At 35.1% G+C, this 18050-nt stretch overlaps 3 protein-coding genes and 1 pseudogene across 5 annotated transcripts; 2 read left to right on the forward strand and 2 right to left on the reverse strand.

Annotated features, from left to right (window-relative positions):
* Positions 1–1932: 1932 nt before the first annotated feature.
* Positions 1933–6534, reverse strand: LOC107812661 (uncharacterized). 3 transcript variants are annotated; one of them, XM_016637809.2, is made up of 5 exons: positions 6441–6534; positions 3437–3524; positions 3209–3326; positions 2976–3128; positions 1933–2310 (listed from the first exon to the last, which is right to left on the reverse strand). In XM_016637809.2, the coding sequence occupies exons 2-5, from the start codon at positions 3442–3444 to the stop codon at positions 2140–2142; spliced, it is 450 nt and encodes a 149-aa protein (XP_016493295.1). In that variant the 5' UTR covers positions 3445–3524; positions 6441–6534; the 3' UTR covers positions 1933–2139. The 3 variants fall into 3 exon arrangements, with proteins under 3 accessions (XP_016493295.1, XP_075075436.1, XP_016493294.1); XM_075219335.1 differs by having other exon boundaries at positions 6455–6477; XM_016637808.2 differs by lacking the exon at positions 6441–6534 and adding an exon at positions 6259–6381.
* On the forward strand, positions 3529–5142 carry LOC107812660 (transcription factor bHLH91-like; annotated as a pseudogene).
* A 140-nt stretch (positions 6535–6674) lies between the features above and the next one.
* LOC107812658 (ribonucleases P/MRP protein subunit POP1) lies at positions 6675–12819 on the forward strand. The gene is made up of 10 exons (XM_016637806.2): positions 6675–7338; positions 7553–7649; positions 7941–8048; positions 8131–8355; positions 8575–8693; positions 8773–9243; positions 10589–10697; positions 10781–11382; positions 12085–12252; positions 12388–12819. The coding sequence occupies exons 1-10, from the start codon at positions 6899–6901 to the stop codon at positions 12584–12586; spliced, it is 2538 nt and encodes an 845-aa protein (XP_016493292.2). The 5' UTR covers positions 6675–6898; the 3' UTR covers positions 12587–12819.
* A 337-nt stretch (positions 12820–13156) lies between these two features.
* LOC107812657 (chlorophyllase-2) lies at positions 13157–15318 on the reverse strand. Its single transcript, XM_016637805.2, has 2 exons — positions 14941–15318; positions 13157–14001 (listed from the first exon to the last, which is right to left on the reverse strand). The coding sequence occupies exons 1-2, from the start codon at positions 15214–15216 to the stop codon at positions 13318–13320; spliced, it is 960 nt and encodes a 319-aa protein (XP_016493291.2). The 5' UTR covers positions 15217–15318; the 3' UTR covers positions 13157–13317.
* Between the last annotated feature and the right edge of the window lie 2732 nt (positions 15319–18050).

Here is an 18050-nt window from a genome sequence, read left to right on the forward strand (position 1 = left end):
CTCCATTGAAAGTGGCAATTTAACATTACACTTAGCAGATAAACTGTAGCCCACAGAGTTATTCTCCATCACAACCTCACCCCCCCACCCCCAATATAATGATACTCTTATTCTACGTTCTTCAGACATAATGAAAAAATGCTGGAGAATTTAACAACAATAGAAACCAACAAGAGTTAAAAAAAATTTTTGAATGAAGATATGCGATTCTACGATGTTTATATAGGAAATGGCTAGCCGGAGAGGTTTTTTTTTTTTGTATATAGCGCCGCAAAAAGTGGCTTTATACGCTTTGAATTATTGAACCCAGAAATTATTGGTGGGGTCAGGTAATAAGGGGTATAGCGCCATAAATAGTGACGCTATGTAAGATGTGTCAGCCTTTAATTAATATAGCGCCACTTTTTGTGGCGTTATATATAGTTTGATAACTTTTTTTCTTAACACTTATTTCAGTATTTTGAGTCAAAAAAAACCACATTTTCGATATGGTCCCGTTCGATTCATCTATATCTGTAGGCATTGCAGGTTACTTTAGAGGGTATTAAAATAGGAGGGAGATAATACAGTTTAAAGTTGAGGGTGCAATTGATTTTTCACATTTTTTTAGACGAAAAAATAATTTCTCACATCTTTTATTTGCCTTGAATAAACAGTGGTCTGGAATAAGGCAACTTGATAAAAAGAATGACTCCTTTCTAAATTTGGTAATAATTTAGCTTAAACTTACAGTTATACCCTTAATGAGAAGCTTTTATAACCACATAAATACTCTGGGCCCCTTTTTGACTTGTTTAGGACCACAAATTTCAAAAATCTTCATTTTTTCTTAAACTTTGTGTCCAGTCAAACAGGTTCACATAAATTGGAACACAGGGAGTAAGTTTTATTTATATGTCGTACATTTGATGTGACATAAAGTTAAAAATATTCATTTTCACTTGGTATATTACATTAACTAGAAGTATTGAAAGAAAAATAGTAAAACTTTACTACAGTAATTGATAAGTTCGCTTGATAAAGAAACATTACATCACAATTTAAAATTTGAATAATCTAATGGATTGAAATCATCGGGAGTTGTTAAGTTGATCGAATTAGAGTAATGTCAAGTACTGTGGAATTCTTCATCAAGATCAACATCTTTAGGTCCTAAAATTCTGCGATATTTTGTAGAAAATATGCGGATTCGGGTCATCATTAATCATTTGATATCCATATTGTGGCAATTCCACCCAGAAGTTAATGAGTTACTCCTATAGCACGTCCTTGTATAATGCTCAAGGCTCTCGACTAAGTGGCAGGAGCGACTCCTAATTTACAATGAGCCTAAACGATGCATTCAATAAGTTCTTGCCAATAACCACGTCCACGGAATAATCTCATTTCTTTTGACGTAGAGGGGTGCACCTTCTTCTATTTCTACATCTTGGATTCGGATTGTATCATGGATACTAATATAAATTCAACCATTATGACAAGGAAAGGTTTGATTCAGAGGGAGAAGAAGAGGCAAAAATTGGAACCGGTTGTATATCACCACTGATAAATACCAGAATAAGCAAAATTCTCTGGGCCAAGAGCACCTCCTCAAGTAAAAGCTTCCGCGGCCGGTAAACAAAAATGAGGATCCCAAATTGCATGACCAATTGATGTCGAATTTAGACTAAAATGTTCGTTACCCCTTCGATGTATGGATCCGAGATGCTCGAGACAAGAAGTATAGGCAAGCATCCGAAGCTGGATTGAATCCTTTTAACTTGAACATATTACGAGGTGAAGGAGCAACAACTTCCTCACTAATACAAATCATTTCCTCATTGGTCTCTCAGTTTCTATTTTCATTAGCGTTATATAATTTAACACAAGCCTACCAGCCGTATGAAGCCAATATCAAGATTGACAACAATAATCAAAATAGGGAAGTGGAAATGGGCACGAATGAAAGAAATCAGCATTCAGACCTTCCGTTTCTGTTCAAGAAATGTAAGAAGCATCTATAACTAAAACTCAAGCCAAACTTGTAATTTCAGTACTTGTAAGACTAGAACACCATATCTATGTAAACTAGTATATGCAGTGCTTTCGCGAAGAAACAAAAAACTTTCACCAAAAGGTTTCTTGTATGACCTACAGAGTCTATTCGGCAACCTCTATCTTTTCTCCATCTGGAACTTCTGTTTCGTCTGCAGCAGTTCCTTGTTCAGACTGCATTTGGTTTGGAGGAGGTGGCAACAGCTGCACAGTTTCCACAAACTCTTCCATTGTTTCTGTAGCTTCCCCAAAACGGTTGTCATATTCCTCTATTATCTGCATATGTTAAGAAAAGAAAATATATATCAGAACCTCAAGCAAAATCAATATAACATGTAAATGAAAGGGTGACCTCAATGACATGATTTGGTTCGGAAAGCATGCTAGAGTTTTATATAAATTATGAAGTTGGAAGAGACGTTCATACAGTTAATCAGCATGTATTCAACATATGGTTGGCAAGTGGCAACTGGCTATCTAATGACACCTAAAGGCGGGAGTTATCCGAATGCAACACATTAACACCACGCACTCAATTGTACACCAACCATGGAAGCTCGTGAGGATACATGGTCTCATCCTTACCCTTCAAAATCTAATCAAGTAAACCAATTTCCTTTAGCGTACCCAAGGATCCCAACAATCACCTCAATAACAAGGTCACACTCTTGGGGCTTACCATTGTAAACGACTAAACCATGACGAATGCACCATTTTTTATTTGCTCAAATTAGATGAGTGCACCAAGGAGGTAAACTACATCTTCTTTCCTGCTTCCTCTCGATTGGGGAACGGTCATTTATCTATATTTTCCATTGCTTAAAAGTATGGAAAACCTGAGGTGTGCAACAATAATACAACAGCTCACAGATGTCGACAAGTTACAATGCTGCAAGTTTAAATAGTCAATATACCAAGAGCATCATCTTTCCAAACATTACCGGGTAAAGTTCAACAAGCGAAGATGGCCTAATATTGATGATGTTAAGGATCTCAGCTTTCGCGAGCTTGATACTTTTACATTTTTCCAAAAATTCACCAATTGCTTGTCTTGTCTGATTGCAAGCAGCAGTTTGCTCTAAATAATCATACACCTAGAAGATCACAAACATCAGCCATTGCCAGGCCTAATGAAATACTCTCAAACAAGAAGTTGGATAATGTAACTTCCAACCTTGAACTCTGACGGTGCAACAGGAACTATGACCCGTGTAGGATCTCTTCCTGCACCTCTCGAGCATAGAAAGTCAAGCACTTCAAAGTTTGTGAGAGCACCTGCATTTGCTTCAAGTCTGCAAAAGATATTGTATGAGAAATTGACCCAACAACAAAGACCGTGAACTTAAAAGCTCACTGAAGCAATGGGCTTCAATCAGAAACAAAAATCATAAAGTGTTCATACATCTTCATCACCAGAATCCAGAACTCTTCACCGCTCAAACTACTACTCTTCAATTCACAAACAAGCAGCCGTTGCCAATGGGATGTATCTGTAATTTCAAAAAAGCAAGCGTAAGCTTTGCTTTTCCTTTTTTTTTTCCCAGGGAAAAAAGTGCTTTATTTAGTTTTTCTCTTCCTGAGTCATTGTTAGTCAACATTTTAGACAAGTCTAGTGTGCAACATGAAAATGTTTTTGCCATAGAAGAAAACACATATCAACAAGATGCTGCAGTTGTGGCTGCAGCAGCCTTAGAAATGCAACTTCAGCAGCAACTGAATCTTGAGATGGAACAGTGTCACAATACTACTCATAACAACAACAGCATGCAAGAATTGGTACATGAACACAATAATCAAGGAATATCTTGTGATCAATCAAATTGGGGTGAAATGAGCTTTCCTCCATACCAAAATCAAGAAGATAATAATAACTTTCAACATGTTGCTCATGACATACAAAATGGTCATCAATTCACTGCCTGAAGCTCCATATAATCTCCCAACCCCTGATCTTCTCAACATGTTTCCTTTGCCTAGATCATCAATTTCCTTTACAAATACTAATACAAATCAAGCTTCAAATTTATTAACTTCACTAGGCTTACTAGGTGACATTAATATTCCAGCAACAGCAGATGGTGCATCAAATTCAAATTCAAGTGCAGTCTATGATCCTTCTTTACTTCCATTAAATCTACCCCCACAACCCCCTTTACTGAGAGAATTATTCCACTCTTTGCCACATGGCTATGGCTTGAGAAACTTAAGAAGTACTACTTCTTTCTTTAATGGGTTGGAGGAGAGAAATCAGTTAAGTGGTGCTTTGTATCAAGATGGAGAAGAAAGGCCTTTTGACAATGGGATTTTTGAGTTTTCTGCTGACATGAATGGTATTGCTAAAAATAGGGATATTGGTAAAGATACAAAACATTTTGCTACTGAGAGACAGAGGAGGGTGCATTTGACTGACAAGTACAAAGCTTTGAGGAGTATGGTACCAAATCCTAGCAAGAATGATAGAGCATCAATTGTGAAGGATGCTATTGAGTACATCAATGAGCTAAAAAGGGAAGTGCATGATTTAGAACTTATGGTGGAGAAGAAGAGATGTAGTAGAGATAGGATTAAGAGGCAAAAGACAGAAGAAGGTGGTAATTCAATGGATGGTAATGATTCAAAGCAAATGGATGAAGTGGACCAATCTTACAATGGAAATTCATTAAGGAGTTCATGGCTGCAGAGGAGGTCCAAGAATACTGAAGTTGATGTTCACGTTGTAGACGATGAAGTTACTATCAAACTTGTTCAGCAAAAGAGAATCAATTGCCTTCTTTTTGCATCTAAGGTTCTTGATGACCTTCAACTGGATCTTCACCATGTTGCTGGGGGACTTATTGGTGATTACTACAGTTTTCTGTTCAACTCCAAGATTTGTGAAGGATCTACAGTGTATGCAAGTGCAATAGCCAAGAAGCTTATTGAGGTTGTGGACATACAGTATGCAGCAATTGCACCAACTAATAGCTGTTAATTAGTCAGCTCTTTCATATGATTTCTAGAGGGACTTAGAGACATCATTAATAATGATCCAGGAGTTTCAGGTTACACAAATTGGCGCGCTGATCGGCCAGTGGATGATAGTGTTAGTGTTCCTTAGGAGGAATAACTTTGTTGAATCCAAGGAATGAACTGATCAGGAATTCAGAAATAATTACTGGCTAACTCAATGTTTAACACTTCTTAATTTCTAATAAGACATAATATGCTTTGGCAACATAATGTGCTCGGTTTATCTCTGAGGATTTCGTTAGTTAGTGTAACCGTAATACAAAATACAAACTCCTACACTTACAATATCATATCTCCATGGAATTCTGTTATCTTTTGGACACAAAATATAAAATACAATTTCTGCTTGTATTTCACATATATTTTAACGTTTCAAAAAGAACATTTTAGGCAAGTCTAATTAGTTGTATGCTAACACAGCTTCAGAGCTTAGTGGCTCGGGCTTCTTGGAATGAGCTTTGGTTTAGCCAGAGTACTTAAAAAATGAGAACACAAAGTCTTCCATGTTATCCTACTCTCCTTCTTTTCTTCTTTTGCAATGGGGGTGGATGGGTGGGAGAACATTTGTAATGAAAGGTAATACTGTAGCATATTACAAGTGTTCTCCTAGGTTATAATATTTTTATGAAAAGGTCCATTGGTATTTTATGATGCTGTCATGGCAATTAGAATTCAGTTTTTGCACTTGTGCCATGCTCCTATAATTGCGTGGGTATTAGACTAACTATTAGGTAAGTGCTAAAAGTATCCACTCTAGATATCGTGAAGCTAGATGTCTTTATCCTAATTTTGGTAAAGCTTCTTCGACACAATGTGAATTACTCCAAGCTATTTGATAATTTTGATACATCAAAACATGACAAAAATGTGTGGCACACAAAGGCAAGATTAATCTCTCTATAGGCTATAGCACACGCTGGAACATGAATGGCCTCTAACTATCCACTAATTCAATGAAGTAATATAGAACCCGTATGCTAAAAGTATGATGCATGGGCAAGGATGAAGACGAGAACAATCAAAGTGTAGAAGAAAATGTCAATTAAAGACACCTTTCCAATACTGAACACCTAGAATATACTCAATACAATAACATCCGACGGGGATTAGATGAAAAATTAAACGCTCCAAAATGCAGAAACACTCAAAAAATTTAAAAGAAATTTATCTCTGGACTTCACGAAGAGCAACCAAGGAAATAAAACAAAAAATTACCAAACATATCTTTAGAGATTTTTACAAGAGAGGACCATAGAATAGAGGAAAGAACTTCAAAGCTTTGTTTGCTTATGCACAAAGCACAATAGATATGTCTGAACTAATTTTTGTACTGAAGTAGGAGGATTGCAGCATAAAATTAGTACAGAAGATAGTGAAAAGAATCAAAAGAAAATTACCAAAGTGTGGATACCAGTAGGAGTTCTCGTGCAAAAGAGTCTGCGCCCCAAAATCGTCTTCTGCTTTCGAAGGCAAAAAGAGAGTATTTTGCCCTTTTACCTAAAAGACTAAATTACCCTCAGATTTAAAAGAGATAAGGTAATAACAGAGAATAATTATGTCTTTTCACATATAAAAGCTTAAAAGGGGTTTAAGAACGCCTTCACCCTTTTCTCTCTTTTCTTTTTCCCTTTAAGAGAAGCTAGTTGCCGTATTGAAAATAGTAATTTAAGATGTTTTAATCTAGACCTGTAAAACGCTTCCCACTCTCCTCCCCTCTTTTTCTTTCTTTCCTTATTTTTTATATCGTTTGATTTTTTTGTTTGTTGTCTTTTTCCCTAATTTTACTATTGAAGACATGAGCGATTTGTGAATTCAATCTACCTACATTGCTGTCAGTTAATTTTGTCCTCACTTGATGAATTCAGATAGAGGAAAACCTCGACCTGCAGCAGGTCCGCCTCGCACCATTAATGTGCACAAATTTGCCGAGTCTCGAGCTTCTGAACTTGAGTCTCTTCACTCAATTGTAAAAGAACGATTAAGTAATGATTTTAAATCTCAAAGAAGTAAGAGAAGGCGAACAACTGGACATGACAACAGATTGGCAAAGAGTAGAGTTAGAAAGAAGCAGAAATCAGGAGAGGATAATGTAACTAACCTAGACCATTTGGAGAAAGATACGAAGAAACTTCCACGGCATGTTCGTAGGAAACTTGAACTTACAAAGAATTCTCAGAATGGTTTCTCAACTTCAGGAGATGGGACTAAGAGACTTAGAACTCACTTGTGGCATGCTAAGCGTTTCACAATGACAAAACTTTGGGGATTCTATCTGCCCCTTGGTGTGCACGGCAGGTAATGGTAACTTGCTGCTCTTTCGCGATATGTTCAAAGTGCAGCTACAAAGTCTTAATTTTATCCTGTTGCATTGAAAAAAAAAAACATTCGTCATCAAACAAGAAAACACACACTTGTTTAGCTGATTATATAAGGTTTCAATTTGTCTATTGTAGGCTTTCTATTGTGGGAAGAAGGTCCTTTCAATCTTATATTTTGTTATATGATGCAGGGGGAGGGGCTCAAGAGCTCTTTTGAAGAATCTAAAAGGAGGAGTACTTGTCCATGATGCAAGTTATTGCAGAGCTGTGCAGTTGGAGGGTCCAGAGGCAGGCATTTACCTACTCTTTCTTGCCAAGCTTTACTTGATACTTGTTCTAACTTATTTCCATTTGGTCACTGGATTACTTTGACACCAATGGCATCTGATTACATGAACATTTGTGTTACTTATAAAAAATAAATAAATAGACATTTGTGTTTATTTTCTATCAATTATCTACCCAAACCTTGCAATCATGAGCCCAGAAAAAAGAAACAGTAGCAAGGAAATAGCGGTCTTCTGCTAACTAGAGATTGTGCTTACTGCTTATAATGTGGTCATTCACATATTCTTCCAGGATTTGTTGCTGTCAATCCTAGAAACTGTGCTTGTGCCTTCTCCATGTTCACATTGTGAAGATGCTCGTTCTGACATACTCTCTGGTGCTATCTACGGTAGTGCTGAGGTGGGTGGTCCATCTTAGTATTTCGTTTAGAGTGGTATCGCCTCCAAAATTTGCTTGCTTGATACTTCTGTTTCTTTGGCAGCTCCATCATGTAGGAGCTGTCTTTTCTCAGACAATTGCTCCTGTAACCTATATGTGGCAACCACAGCAGTGTAGGAATACCGATACAAAGGTTGATCATGCCAATATATGTGATGAACAAGAGAAAGTTGATGGGCATTCTTCTTTAAGACGGCTATGGGTTTGGATACATGCTGCTGCCTTTAGAGAAGGATGTAATGCGTTGCAAAATGCTTGTGAAAGGCAGGTTGAGTAAAGAATCATATGGTGTCCATTTCTAATAGCTCATATGTACTAGTCTCCTTATTAGTTTCTTCGGTTTTACATGTTGTAGTGACATGATGATGGATGTACACATATTACTTTCTTGATTATAAATGCACATACTGTTCACAGAACATGTAGTTTACTTGCCTGTTTCATGTTTCTGTTATGTAGATGAGAAATATTGCTTCTTGATTTTCAGGTGGATGCAGCTGGCACTAGAGTTAGTTGTGTTTCCCTTGAGAACCATCTCGGGAAGCTGGAAGTGATGGGATCAAGGGCATCTCAGCTTCTTCAAAAGATGTTACATCCTTCGACCTGGTGATACTATTGAAGACACAACCTTTCTTTTTTAACTGAATCAAGAGCATATTAACTGAATATCGTTGTTGCGATGCAGTTCTTCAGTAAATACTTCCGTATTGAAGTATGCATCCTACATTGAGAATGATGATCAAATCCCATCTTCAGCAATCTTCTCTCTCTCTGTTGATGATCCTCGATTTTTGGATAAAGATATTACTAATGCTTCGGAAGCAAAGGTTCAAGATATACTATCTTATAAGAAAGACGAGCGCGGAGGAAATGGAACTCCAAAAAGAGATATGAAGTTACTCCCGTGTTCGTTCTTAGAACCTGAAGGGAGTCATGGCTTATCTGAGTGTATTGATCTGTGGGATACTAAAAAGGACATAGATCCTCCAATAGAAGAAAACATCCTTTGCATGGAGAAACACCGTCAGCGTAAGGAGTTGTTTCGCATTGGTGATATGAGCACAGGCAGACAACACCCTTCTATTGAGAGGCAATTTAATAGGTTCTGCCCTCTACTGCTTCTGAGAAGTGATAGCAAGAAAACTTCCATTATAAGGTGAATTTCCCGGCGTTAAGGTTTGGAAATGAACAATAAGTCTGATTTATATTTACACATGGTTACTCAATATACTTTCATGACAAAAACACACTGCATGTGCTGAAACTCGAACTCTCGTGCCACAAACACCTCTTCTATGTCCAAATTTTCAACTTTTGTGGTGAGGTTGATTTAGTAATTCTCATATCACGTATTGCTCTGCTGACACATCTCTTCTGGTTTAGTTGGTAGGCTTAACCTTTGAGGATACATACTTATATGCATCCACCTTAAAGCTCCACCATCTTATTACAAAAGAAAAAAAATGTGGTTATTGCACTTCCTGTGTTCATAGCATGAGTAATTGTCCTATTGGTTTGTGTTAGTTTTCGGAAGTGTATCACATAATGTTATGAGTTAAAACAAACATAATAAAAGTGTGTTTTACTTTGTCCTTGAGAATAAAAAAATAAATGAAAATAATTCTCTGGAAGATAAGTGTGTGTGTATATATACACACGCGCGCGCGCCTATGCGTGGGTGTGGGTGTTGGTGTGGTGCCCTCTCATTTTTTCGTCTTGGTAGATTTTTCAAGGAGATTAAGGAAAACCAAAGTAAATTGTTGTTATATTTGAGTTTTAAGAAACATGTTTAAAGAATAATTGTAAGATATGTAAAGGATAAAAATGTCACCTCAAATATGAAATATCGTATTAAATCAACTCTTAAAAGACAGTATATTTGCAATTCTAGGAAAATTGGTAATCTTTTTTATTGTTAAAATTTGGTATCTTTTTAGGGTAGAGAAGCAAAATGAGGCTACATATAACTATTTCTGTCATAGGGCTGCTAGAAACCTCGTTATTATGACTCAAAATCAATCACATAATACTATTGTGATCGTGTGTTAACTTGAGTGATTATGTATGCGAATTAAGTTTGATTTGATGGATAGAAACTCAAAAGCTTTATACTGTAATAGTTATTCTGCTGTATCTTTATATTTCATGTAACATGCACTCATTTTTCTATCAAACTTTTCAGTATCAAGGACATTTATTTAAATTTCACTGTTAGGTATGCATGTTATACCTTTTCCTTACTTTCTTTTAACTTCATTTCAGTAAAGTTTGCTTTTCTTTCTTAAAAAGCTATTGTTGGTCCTACTGCAACAATCTTGTCATATCTCCTTTGCTGGTATTCATAGTTCACTCACCATTGAGTCTCGTAAATCTGTTTGTATAAGAACATGAGGCAATTGCACTTCATGTTTTGATATGGATTTCCTTGATTTGTAACGATCAAGCAATCGTGTTCTTAAATAGTGAATATCTCATAACTGTTCCTTTAAATCTCTCTTCAGATGGTCTATTATTCTTCCACTGTCTTGGATCAAGGTCTTTTGGATGGCTATTGTGACCAATGGTGCTCAAGCGATTGGTTTGCGAGAGAAGCACTGGATATCTTGTGAAGTCAGTATGGATGTTCTGCTTTCGCTTTGAATTTGAGTCTGACATCACTTTTAAATCCCAATTTATGTTTTTCCTATTTGCAGCTTGGGTTGCCATGCTTTCCAAGGGAATTCCCTGATTGCAGTGCATATTCTTGTTTCATGGCCTTGGAGGAAGCTGCTTATGATAAAAAGTCAGAGCTCCGTTCTCCTCACACAAGGACTTGGAAAGTTCCAGTTCCATCTCCATGGGACAGTCTCCGCCTTGCTATAGAAGCACTCAATGGGGCAGCTCATGGTCGGGTACAACATGAACAACTTTTACCAGATGATATGATCAGAAATATAGCAATGAATAGTCCATACCTGAGAAGTTGCAAAACAGAAAAAGAGAGTAGTTGTGGTGCTCCATTCGAGGGATTTGTTGCTAGGACATGTAATGTGCTGACTCAGTTTTTGGATGAAATCAAAGGTAGCCATCTACTTTTATTTCCGAAAGTGCTTCACAGTAAGAAGTGCATCGGCAAATTTATGAAGGACGAAAAGATTCTCAATGAGGATGCAGATGGGGTCATTTACCAGATAAATCAGGACCAAAAATTGTGTTTGGTCAGAGTTCTTTTGCATGCCTACAGAGAAGGTTCTTTCGAAGAAGGAGCAGTTGTTTGTGCACCTCACATCGATGATGTAATGTTGTGGACAACCAGGTGACAATTGTTATCCATTTTGTATTCAGTTATTTGCTTGCCCTGTCTATTTACTTATACTTATTTGTTGCTGATGGAGCTTTTATCCAGCAGTTTGAGAATTTCATATGCTACACAATAGAAAATGCAGGACTAAGCTCACTGCTAAATGACAATGTTTTGAGAATAAACATTTTGGCAGATTATTCTTGACCTCATATGTGATGACTACGTGAACTTCTATCTAACGCTGTCCACTATATTAGAGCCTACTTTTGAGACAGAGTATTTAAAATCATTTCAACAATTGTGCCATAGTTATGCAAGAATTAGTTATGCAGATAAGTAATGCAGGGATTGGTTGCCGGAATTAGTTATACTTGTATTAGTTATTCCATCTTCTACCCCGCATAAAATAATATGTAAATTGACTCAAAACTTATACGTGTTTTATTTATGTGGAACGTAAAATGCCAACCAAACATTTCATCTGTTGTGCTAATTTTATACAAAGTAACTAAAGACTGCCAAACATGATATTAATTATGCTACTTCTAATACATGAATAAATTACTCCCTACAATCTTATTGATGCTTGCGAATCTTCTGTTAAATAGAAGTAAAGGAAGTATTACTTGATCCCCCAAAAAAAAAAGAAAGTAATGGGAGCCTTAAGTGTTTCTTATTCTCAAATGCACCTCTTTTGAGTTATCAATTCTGCAGATCAGAGATCTCCAAAGGAGATTTTCAAGTACCTGAGTCCTTTGCGAGATCGTGCTTCTCCCAGCAAGCAACTGGTAAATGGGAATTTCAAGTACATGAAGAACCTGCTGCTAAAGAATCTTGTAGATTACCGATTGGCTTTATTACAACAGGATTTGTTCGAGGAAGGTTAGTAATGCTGCAATGTAACTGTAGTATTATCTCAGATAAAAAAAAATTTAAATTGGAGGAAAATTTAGTTTTACTAAAGTTATGATCTGTTCTTTCATTTTGGCACTGAGTTCATCTGAATTTATCCTGCAGCAAAAAGCCTGTTGCAGTGGCTCTTTGCGAAGCTGTCTGTCTTGCTCGCCTGAGAGAGGAACAGCGGAAGGCTGTAGGTGATAGGAAAAGAAGGAAGGAGATCTATGTCCTGGTTAGAAATTTAAGGTCCACGGTGTATAGAGTTGCTCTTGCTTCTATCGTCCTGGAACAATGGGAAGATGATTTGGAGTGCATGTGATTAGACGAGGCCATGAGGGTTAATTAAGATTACTAACAAGATTTATGCAGAAAACTCGTTGCAATCTCATGTGTGAACTCTGATATGTATTTACCTTAAGATTGCATCAATATTTATTCAAATGTTCAATATCAACAGATTGAAGAGAGCTTTAGTCTAGTTGAAATTCTAGGGGAAACTTTGTTATATTCTTTTGCTATTTTCTTCCTGTGCAAACCAATGCTTGATTTCGTTAGTTTACTTTTTTTATATTTAGTTAATATAAACAGGAACAGAACTGGATTTGTTCTTCAAATGTTATTTGCTTCTTTTCTTGAGAGAACAATGCTATGAATCAAAGAACAGAGAATAGCAATTGTCTCCTGTTTAACCTCATAAATCCAATCAAAATCACTATATCTGGTACTTAAAAGGAGAGGTTCACATAGAAGCATTTTTTTTTTCTGTTCGTGGTCCTTTTAATTCAGTTTCATCTGTTGGATATTTGTTGTAATTTTTCTTTTCTCTTTTACTTTTTTTTTAACAAGAATATTTCACAAAATTCTTAACCAGTACCAATGTTATTGAGTAATCAGAATTAATGTATTCATAACCATAGTTCACTACTGGAAAATTCTGTCCAATCTGTAATAGCAAATTCTTAACGAGACAGCTGATACCACATTAATGCAGAATAACTCTGCTTGGATGCTCAACTTGTTTCATCTCTTCTAAGTTCTAAATCATATAACTTACACAAGAAAATCAATATCTTGTAGCTCTACAGGTAGTGTAACATTCCCATCTCTAATAGCCATCAACTCACTTGATTTCCCTTCCAAATAAGCTTCCAAAAACGCAACCAGAATCCCTCCAACAAATCTCCTCATTGGTTCTCTAGATTTCCCTTTCTTGCACAAACAATAAGTAGCCTTGCCTCTAATCCCTTTTGTTTCATCATCTAACATATCATTATGTCCATAATCCTTTGCCACAAAGTAACAAGCTGGCTTGCAACATTCACTGTAAAAATCGCGATGGTTTACCCCATTGGGAGCACAAGCTGGGAAGAGAGGGTTCTTTTTTACTTCTCCCAAACCCGAGCCAATTACCATAACTGCCATATCAAGATTGAAGGAATGACGAGTATAGGTGAGAACCGCTGGAGGAGTTTGTTTTCCTTTGTCCATGCCATCAACAGGATCAACACCGATCAATGCTGAAAATTTCAGGTTAGTAGAAATATTAGCAATTTTTCCAAGAGCTAGCGCGAATGCGACTTTTCCTCCACGGCTATGGCCTGCTAGTCCAAGTTTTTTCAAGTTTGGCTCAACTCCGGATGGAAGGTAATGGTGCAATGCTTCAGCTAACCAATTTGTGATTTCAGCAGTGAATTTGATATCCTCAGTTGCATCTGCTCCTTCCACCAAATATAACTAGTAAAAGGCAAATGTAATGTCACTTTGAGAACCACAAATGAAAATCGATTCAAGTTACATACACTGAAATTTATGTTATGGATTTTAGAAAATATACAAGCAAGGTTGAAAAATAGGATTGAAAAACTGTCTCTAAAATTTTATTAATCATAGGGCTTTAAATAGTTAAATAAATAAAGTAGTAGACTCCTCCTACAACTAAATTACTAAACTCTTACTATAATTAAAATTCTGAATCTTCTAGCAGACTACTCCTAAAACTAAACAACTAATTATTTTAGGAAACAATAGCAGTAACAGATGACAAAATCCAACAATTTACACTATCAATACAGTTGTTTAACGTGTGATAGCAGATTAGTTATCACCTGTACTCGGTTACCAAAGTAATACTTATCATAGAAATTTACTAGTAGTTATCTTATTAATGGCCTGAATTAGTAAAGATTTTTAATACTGTCACCGTACAGCACTTAAACTCAATGAAGGGGAGCCTTGACGTAATTGATAAACTTGTTGTCATGTGACAAGGAGGTTACGAGTTTGAGCCGTGGAAACAGCCTCTTGAAGAAATGCAAGGTAAGGCTGCGTACGATAGAGCCTTATGGTTTGGCCCTTCCCCGGATCCCGCGCATAGCGGGAGCTTAGTGCACCGGGCTACCCTTTTATGACACTTAAACTCAGTGAAAATAAAATAATTGTTCACTAAGTATACTGTAACGATTGGTTGATTTATAAATCATTATCCTAGATCTTAATTTGCTAATCCAAAAACTGTTAATTCTAGTTATAAATAGCATGCACTAATAAATCTCTGCTTCCCAATAACCTCATATTATATCAATATTTCCTTTACCAGACTTTCAATTGTTTTGAAGAGGATACCAAGAACAAGAATAAGCTAAGTACTATCAAAAAAGTGAAAAAGGAACAAACCTGAGGAGCCACAACAATGAAGCCATGAGAAGAGACATGTTGAATAAGCTGAGAATAGAAAGAATTGTAAAGAAGATAGCCATGAAGAAATATCAGTACAGGGTAGCTTCCTGCTGATGATGGGGTGGCAATCAAGAGAGCCTTTGGAGGAGAAGGATGACTGTTACTACATGTTTGTGGCTCAATTTTCACAAACTTAGTCTTATAATTTCCTACATCAAAAACAGTAGTGGAAGTAGTAGAACAAGTAACAGAGGAGGAGTAACTTATCACCATGTCTGAGTAGATCTTTTTGTAACTCTTTAATCTATTATATTGTAACTTATCACCATGTCTGAGTATATATATATATATATATACTTTTTTCCTTCTTTTCCTTCTTTTCCTTTGGTTAAGATAAAGTTCACTTTTGTGGTCTTCATAGACCCACCTTAGTGTGTTTTCTAGTGTTTGGGATTTTGGCAATGGGAAAGCAGGAAACTAAAGTCTGCTAGATTTTTGTCCTTGGCTAGATGGACATCCACGTATCCAGGATTTAAATCCTATGGTATTTCAAAGTTTTCGTATTAAATTCATTATATTTTTAAAAGTATGGGTTCATATATCACTACTAGAAATCCGGGAAAAAGCGACCAAAAATTAGCGATCAAATTTGGTCTGTCAAGAAAAGCGACCAAGGTTGGTCGCCAAACTACCGAAAATAATAAAAAAAATATTTGAAATATATTAGCGACCAAAGTTGGTCTCTATTTGGCCGCAAATTTAGTCAAATTGTTGACTGGACTGGTCAGACTTGCTTGGTCAAATATATACTGAGATTAGCGACCAATATTGGTCGCTAAAGTGGGACCCACATTAAATTTGTTAATAATTTTATTATTATTTTATAAAACTTATAAAATATAAATATATATAATTTAAAACTTGCAACCAAAGTTGGTCGCTAATTGAAGGATAAGTTGGTAGCGACCAACATTGGTCGCTAACATGGGACCCAGTTATAATATTTTAATAAATATATATTTATTTAAAAAAATTTAAAATATAAATAAATATAATTCAAAAGCTAGCGACCAAAGTTGGTCGCTTAATGAAATAGAGACCAACGTTGGTCGCCAATGTGGGACCCAGTTCTAACGTTTAATAATTTTTATTATTAATTTAAATATTATATAAAATATAAATAAATCTGATTAAAATTTAGTGACCAAATTTGGTCGCTAAATTAAATTCATGTACTTTTTAGTGACCAACTTTGGTCGCTAAATTAAATTCATTTACAGTTGGCGACCAAAGTTGGTCTCTATATGGTCAAAATTAGAAATCACTTTTGTATTTACTATGTAAATAATATAAATGTAAGTCGTTAACACTTTTGTAATACAAGGGATGAATAGTACTACGAAGCGGGCGTGTGTGTCTATATATATAATATATATATACTTACGCTATATACTATGCACTAAGTATAAGTGTATTAGGTAATACTGTATCGAATATAGCTTATATATATAATATATGTACTTACGCTATACTATGCACTAAGTATAAGTGTATTAGATAATACTGTATCGAATATAGCTTATATATATATATATATATGTACTTACGCTATACTATGCACTAAGTATAAGTGTATTAGGTAATACTGTATCGAATATAGCTTACATATATAATATATGTACTTACGCTATATACTATGCACTAAGTATAAGTGTATTAAGTAATACTATATCGAATACAGCTATATATATATATATATATATATATATATATATATATATAATGTGTATTTACGCTATACTATGCACTAAGTATAAGTGTATTAGGTAATATTGTATCGAATACAGCTTATATATATAATATATGTACTTACGCTATACTATGCACTAAGTATAAGTGTATTAGGTAATACTGTATTGAATACAGCTTATATATCTATATAATATATGTACTTACGCTATATACTATGCACTAAGTATAAGTGTATTAGGTAATACTGTATCGAATACAGCTTATATATATATATAATATATGTACTTACGCTATACTATGCACTAAGTATAAGTGTATTAGGTAATACTGTATCGAATACAGCTTATATATATATAATATATGTACTTACGCTATACTATGCACTAAGTATAAGTGTATTAGGTAATACTATATCGAATATAGCTTATATATATAATATATGTATTTACGCTATACTATGCACTAAGTATAAGTGCACTAAGTATAAGTGTATTAGGTAATACTGTATCGAATACAGCTTATATATATAATATATGTACTTACGCTATACTATGCACTAAGTATAAGTGTATTAGGTAATACTGTATCGAATACAGCTTATATATATAATATATGTACTTACGCTATACTATGCACTAAGTATAAGTGTATTAGGTAATACTGTATCGAATACAGCTTATATATATAATATATGTACTTACGCTATACTATGCACTAAGTATAAGTGTATTAGGTAATACTGTATCGAATACAGCTTATATATATAATATATGTACTTACGCTATACTATGCACTAAGTATAAGTGTATTAGGTAATACTATATCGAATACAGCTTATATATATATAATATATGTATTTACGCTATACTATGCACTAAGTATAAGTGTATTAGGTAATACTGTATCGAATACAGCTTATATATATAATATATGTACTTACGCTATACTATGCACTAAGTATAAGTGTATTAGGTAATACTGTATCGAATACAGCTTATATATATAATATATGTACTTACGCTATACTATGCACTAAGTATAAGTGTATTAGGTAATACCGTATCGAATATAGCTTATATATATAATATACATACTTACTCTATACTATGCACTAAGTATAGACTGTTTGACCAAAATAGCGACCAACATTGGTCGCCATTTTTTACCGTTTGACCAAAAGACGACCAAAGTTGGTCGCTTTTGTAGGATATATATATATATATATATATATATATATATATATATATATATATATATATATAAGAGGAAAATAATTATTTTATTTATTTATTTTCAAATATAGCGACCAACTTTGGTCAAACAGTCAAAAATAATTTGGCTACCAAAATAGCGAC

The sequence above is a fragment of the Nicotiana tabacum genome, chromosome 8 (assembly GCF_000715075.1).
Source record: "Nicotiana tabacum cultivar K326 chromosome 8, ASM71507v2, whole genome shotgun sequence".
NCBI lineage: Eukaryota > Viridiplantae > Streptophyta > Magnoliopsida > Solanales > Solanaceae > Nicotiana > Nicotiana tabacum.

What these genes read in the sequence shown, in the direction of transcription:
- LOC107812658 (XM_016637806.2), top strand. Translation starts at nt 6,899, where the DNA reads ATGAATTCAGATAGAGGAAAACCTCGACCTGCAGCAGGTCCGCCTCGC. An exon ending in TGCAGTTGGAGGGTCCAGAG is followed by an intron (nt 7,650 to 7,940) that starts GCAGGCATTTAC and finishes ATATTCTTCCAG; the next exon opens with GATTTGTTGCTGTCAATCCT. An exon ending in ATGTTACATCCTTCGACCTG is followed by an intron (nt 8,694 to 8,772) that starts GTGATACTATTG and finishes GTTGCGATGCAG; the next exon opens with TTCTTCAGTAAATACTTCCG.
- LOC107812661 (XM_016637808.2), bottom strand. An exon ending in TTGCACCGTCAGAGTTCAAG is followed by an intron (nt 3,129 to 3,208) that starts GTTGGAAGTTAC and finishes GTGATCTTCTAG; the next exon opens with GTGTATGATTATTTAGAGCA. An exon ending in CGCTTGTTGAACTTTACCCG is followed by an intron (nt 2,311 to 2,975) that starts GTAATGTTTGGA and finishes TAACATATGCAG; the next exon opens with ATAATAGAGGAATATGACAA.
- LOC107812657 (XM_016637805.2), bottom strand. Translation starts at nt 15,216, where the DNA reads ATGGTGATAAGTTACTCCTCCTCTGTTACTTGTTCTACTACTTCCACT. An exon ending in TCATTGTTGTGGCTCCTCAG is followed by an intron (nt 14,002 to 14,940) that starts GTTTGTTCCTTT and finishes GCCTTTTACTAG; the next exon opens with TTATATTTGGTGGAAGGAGC.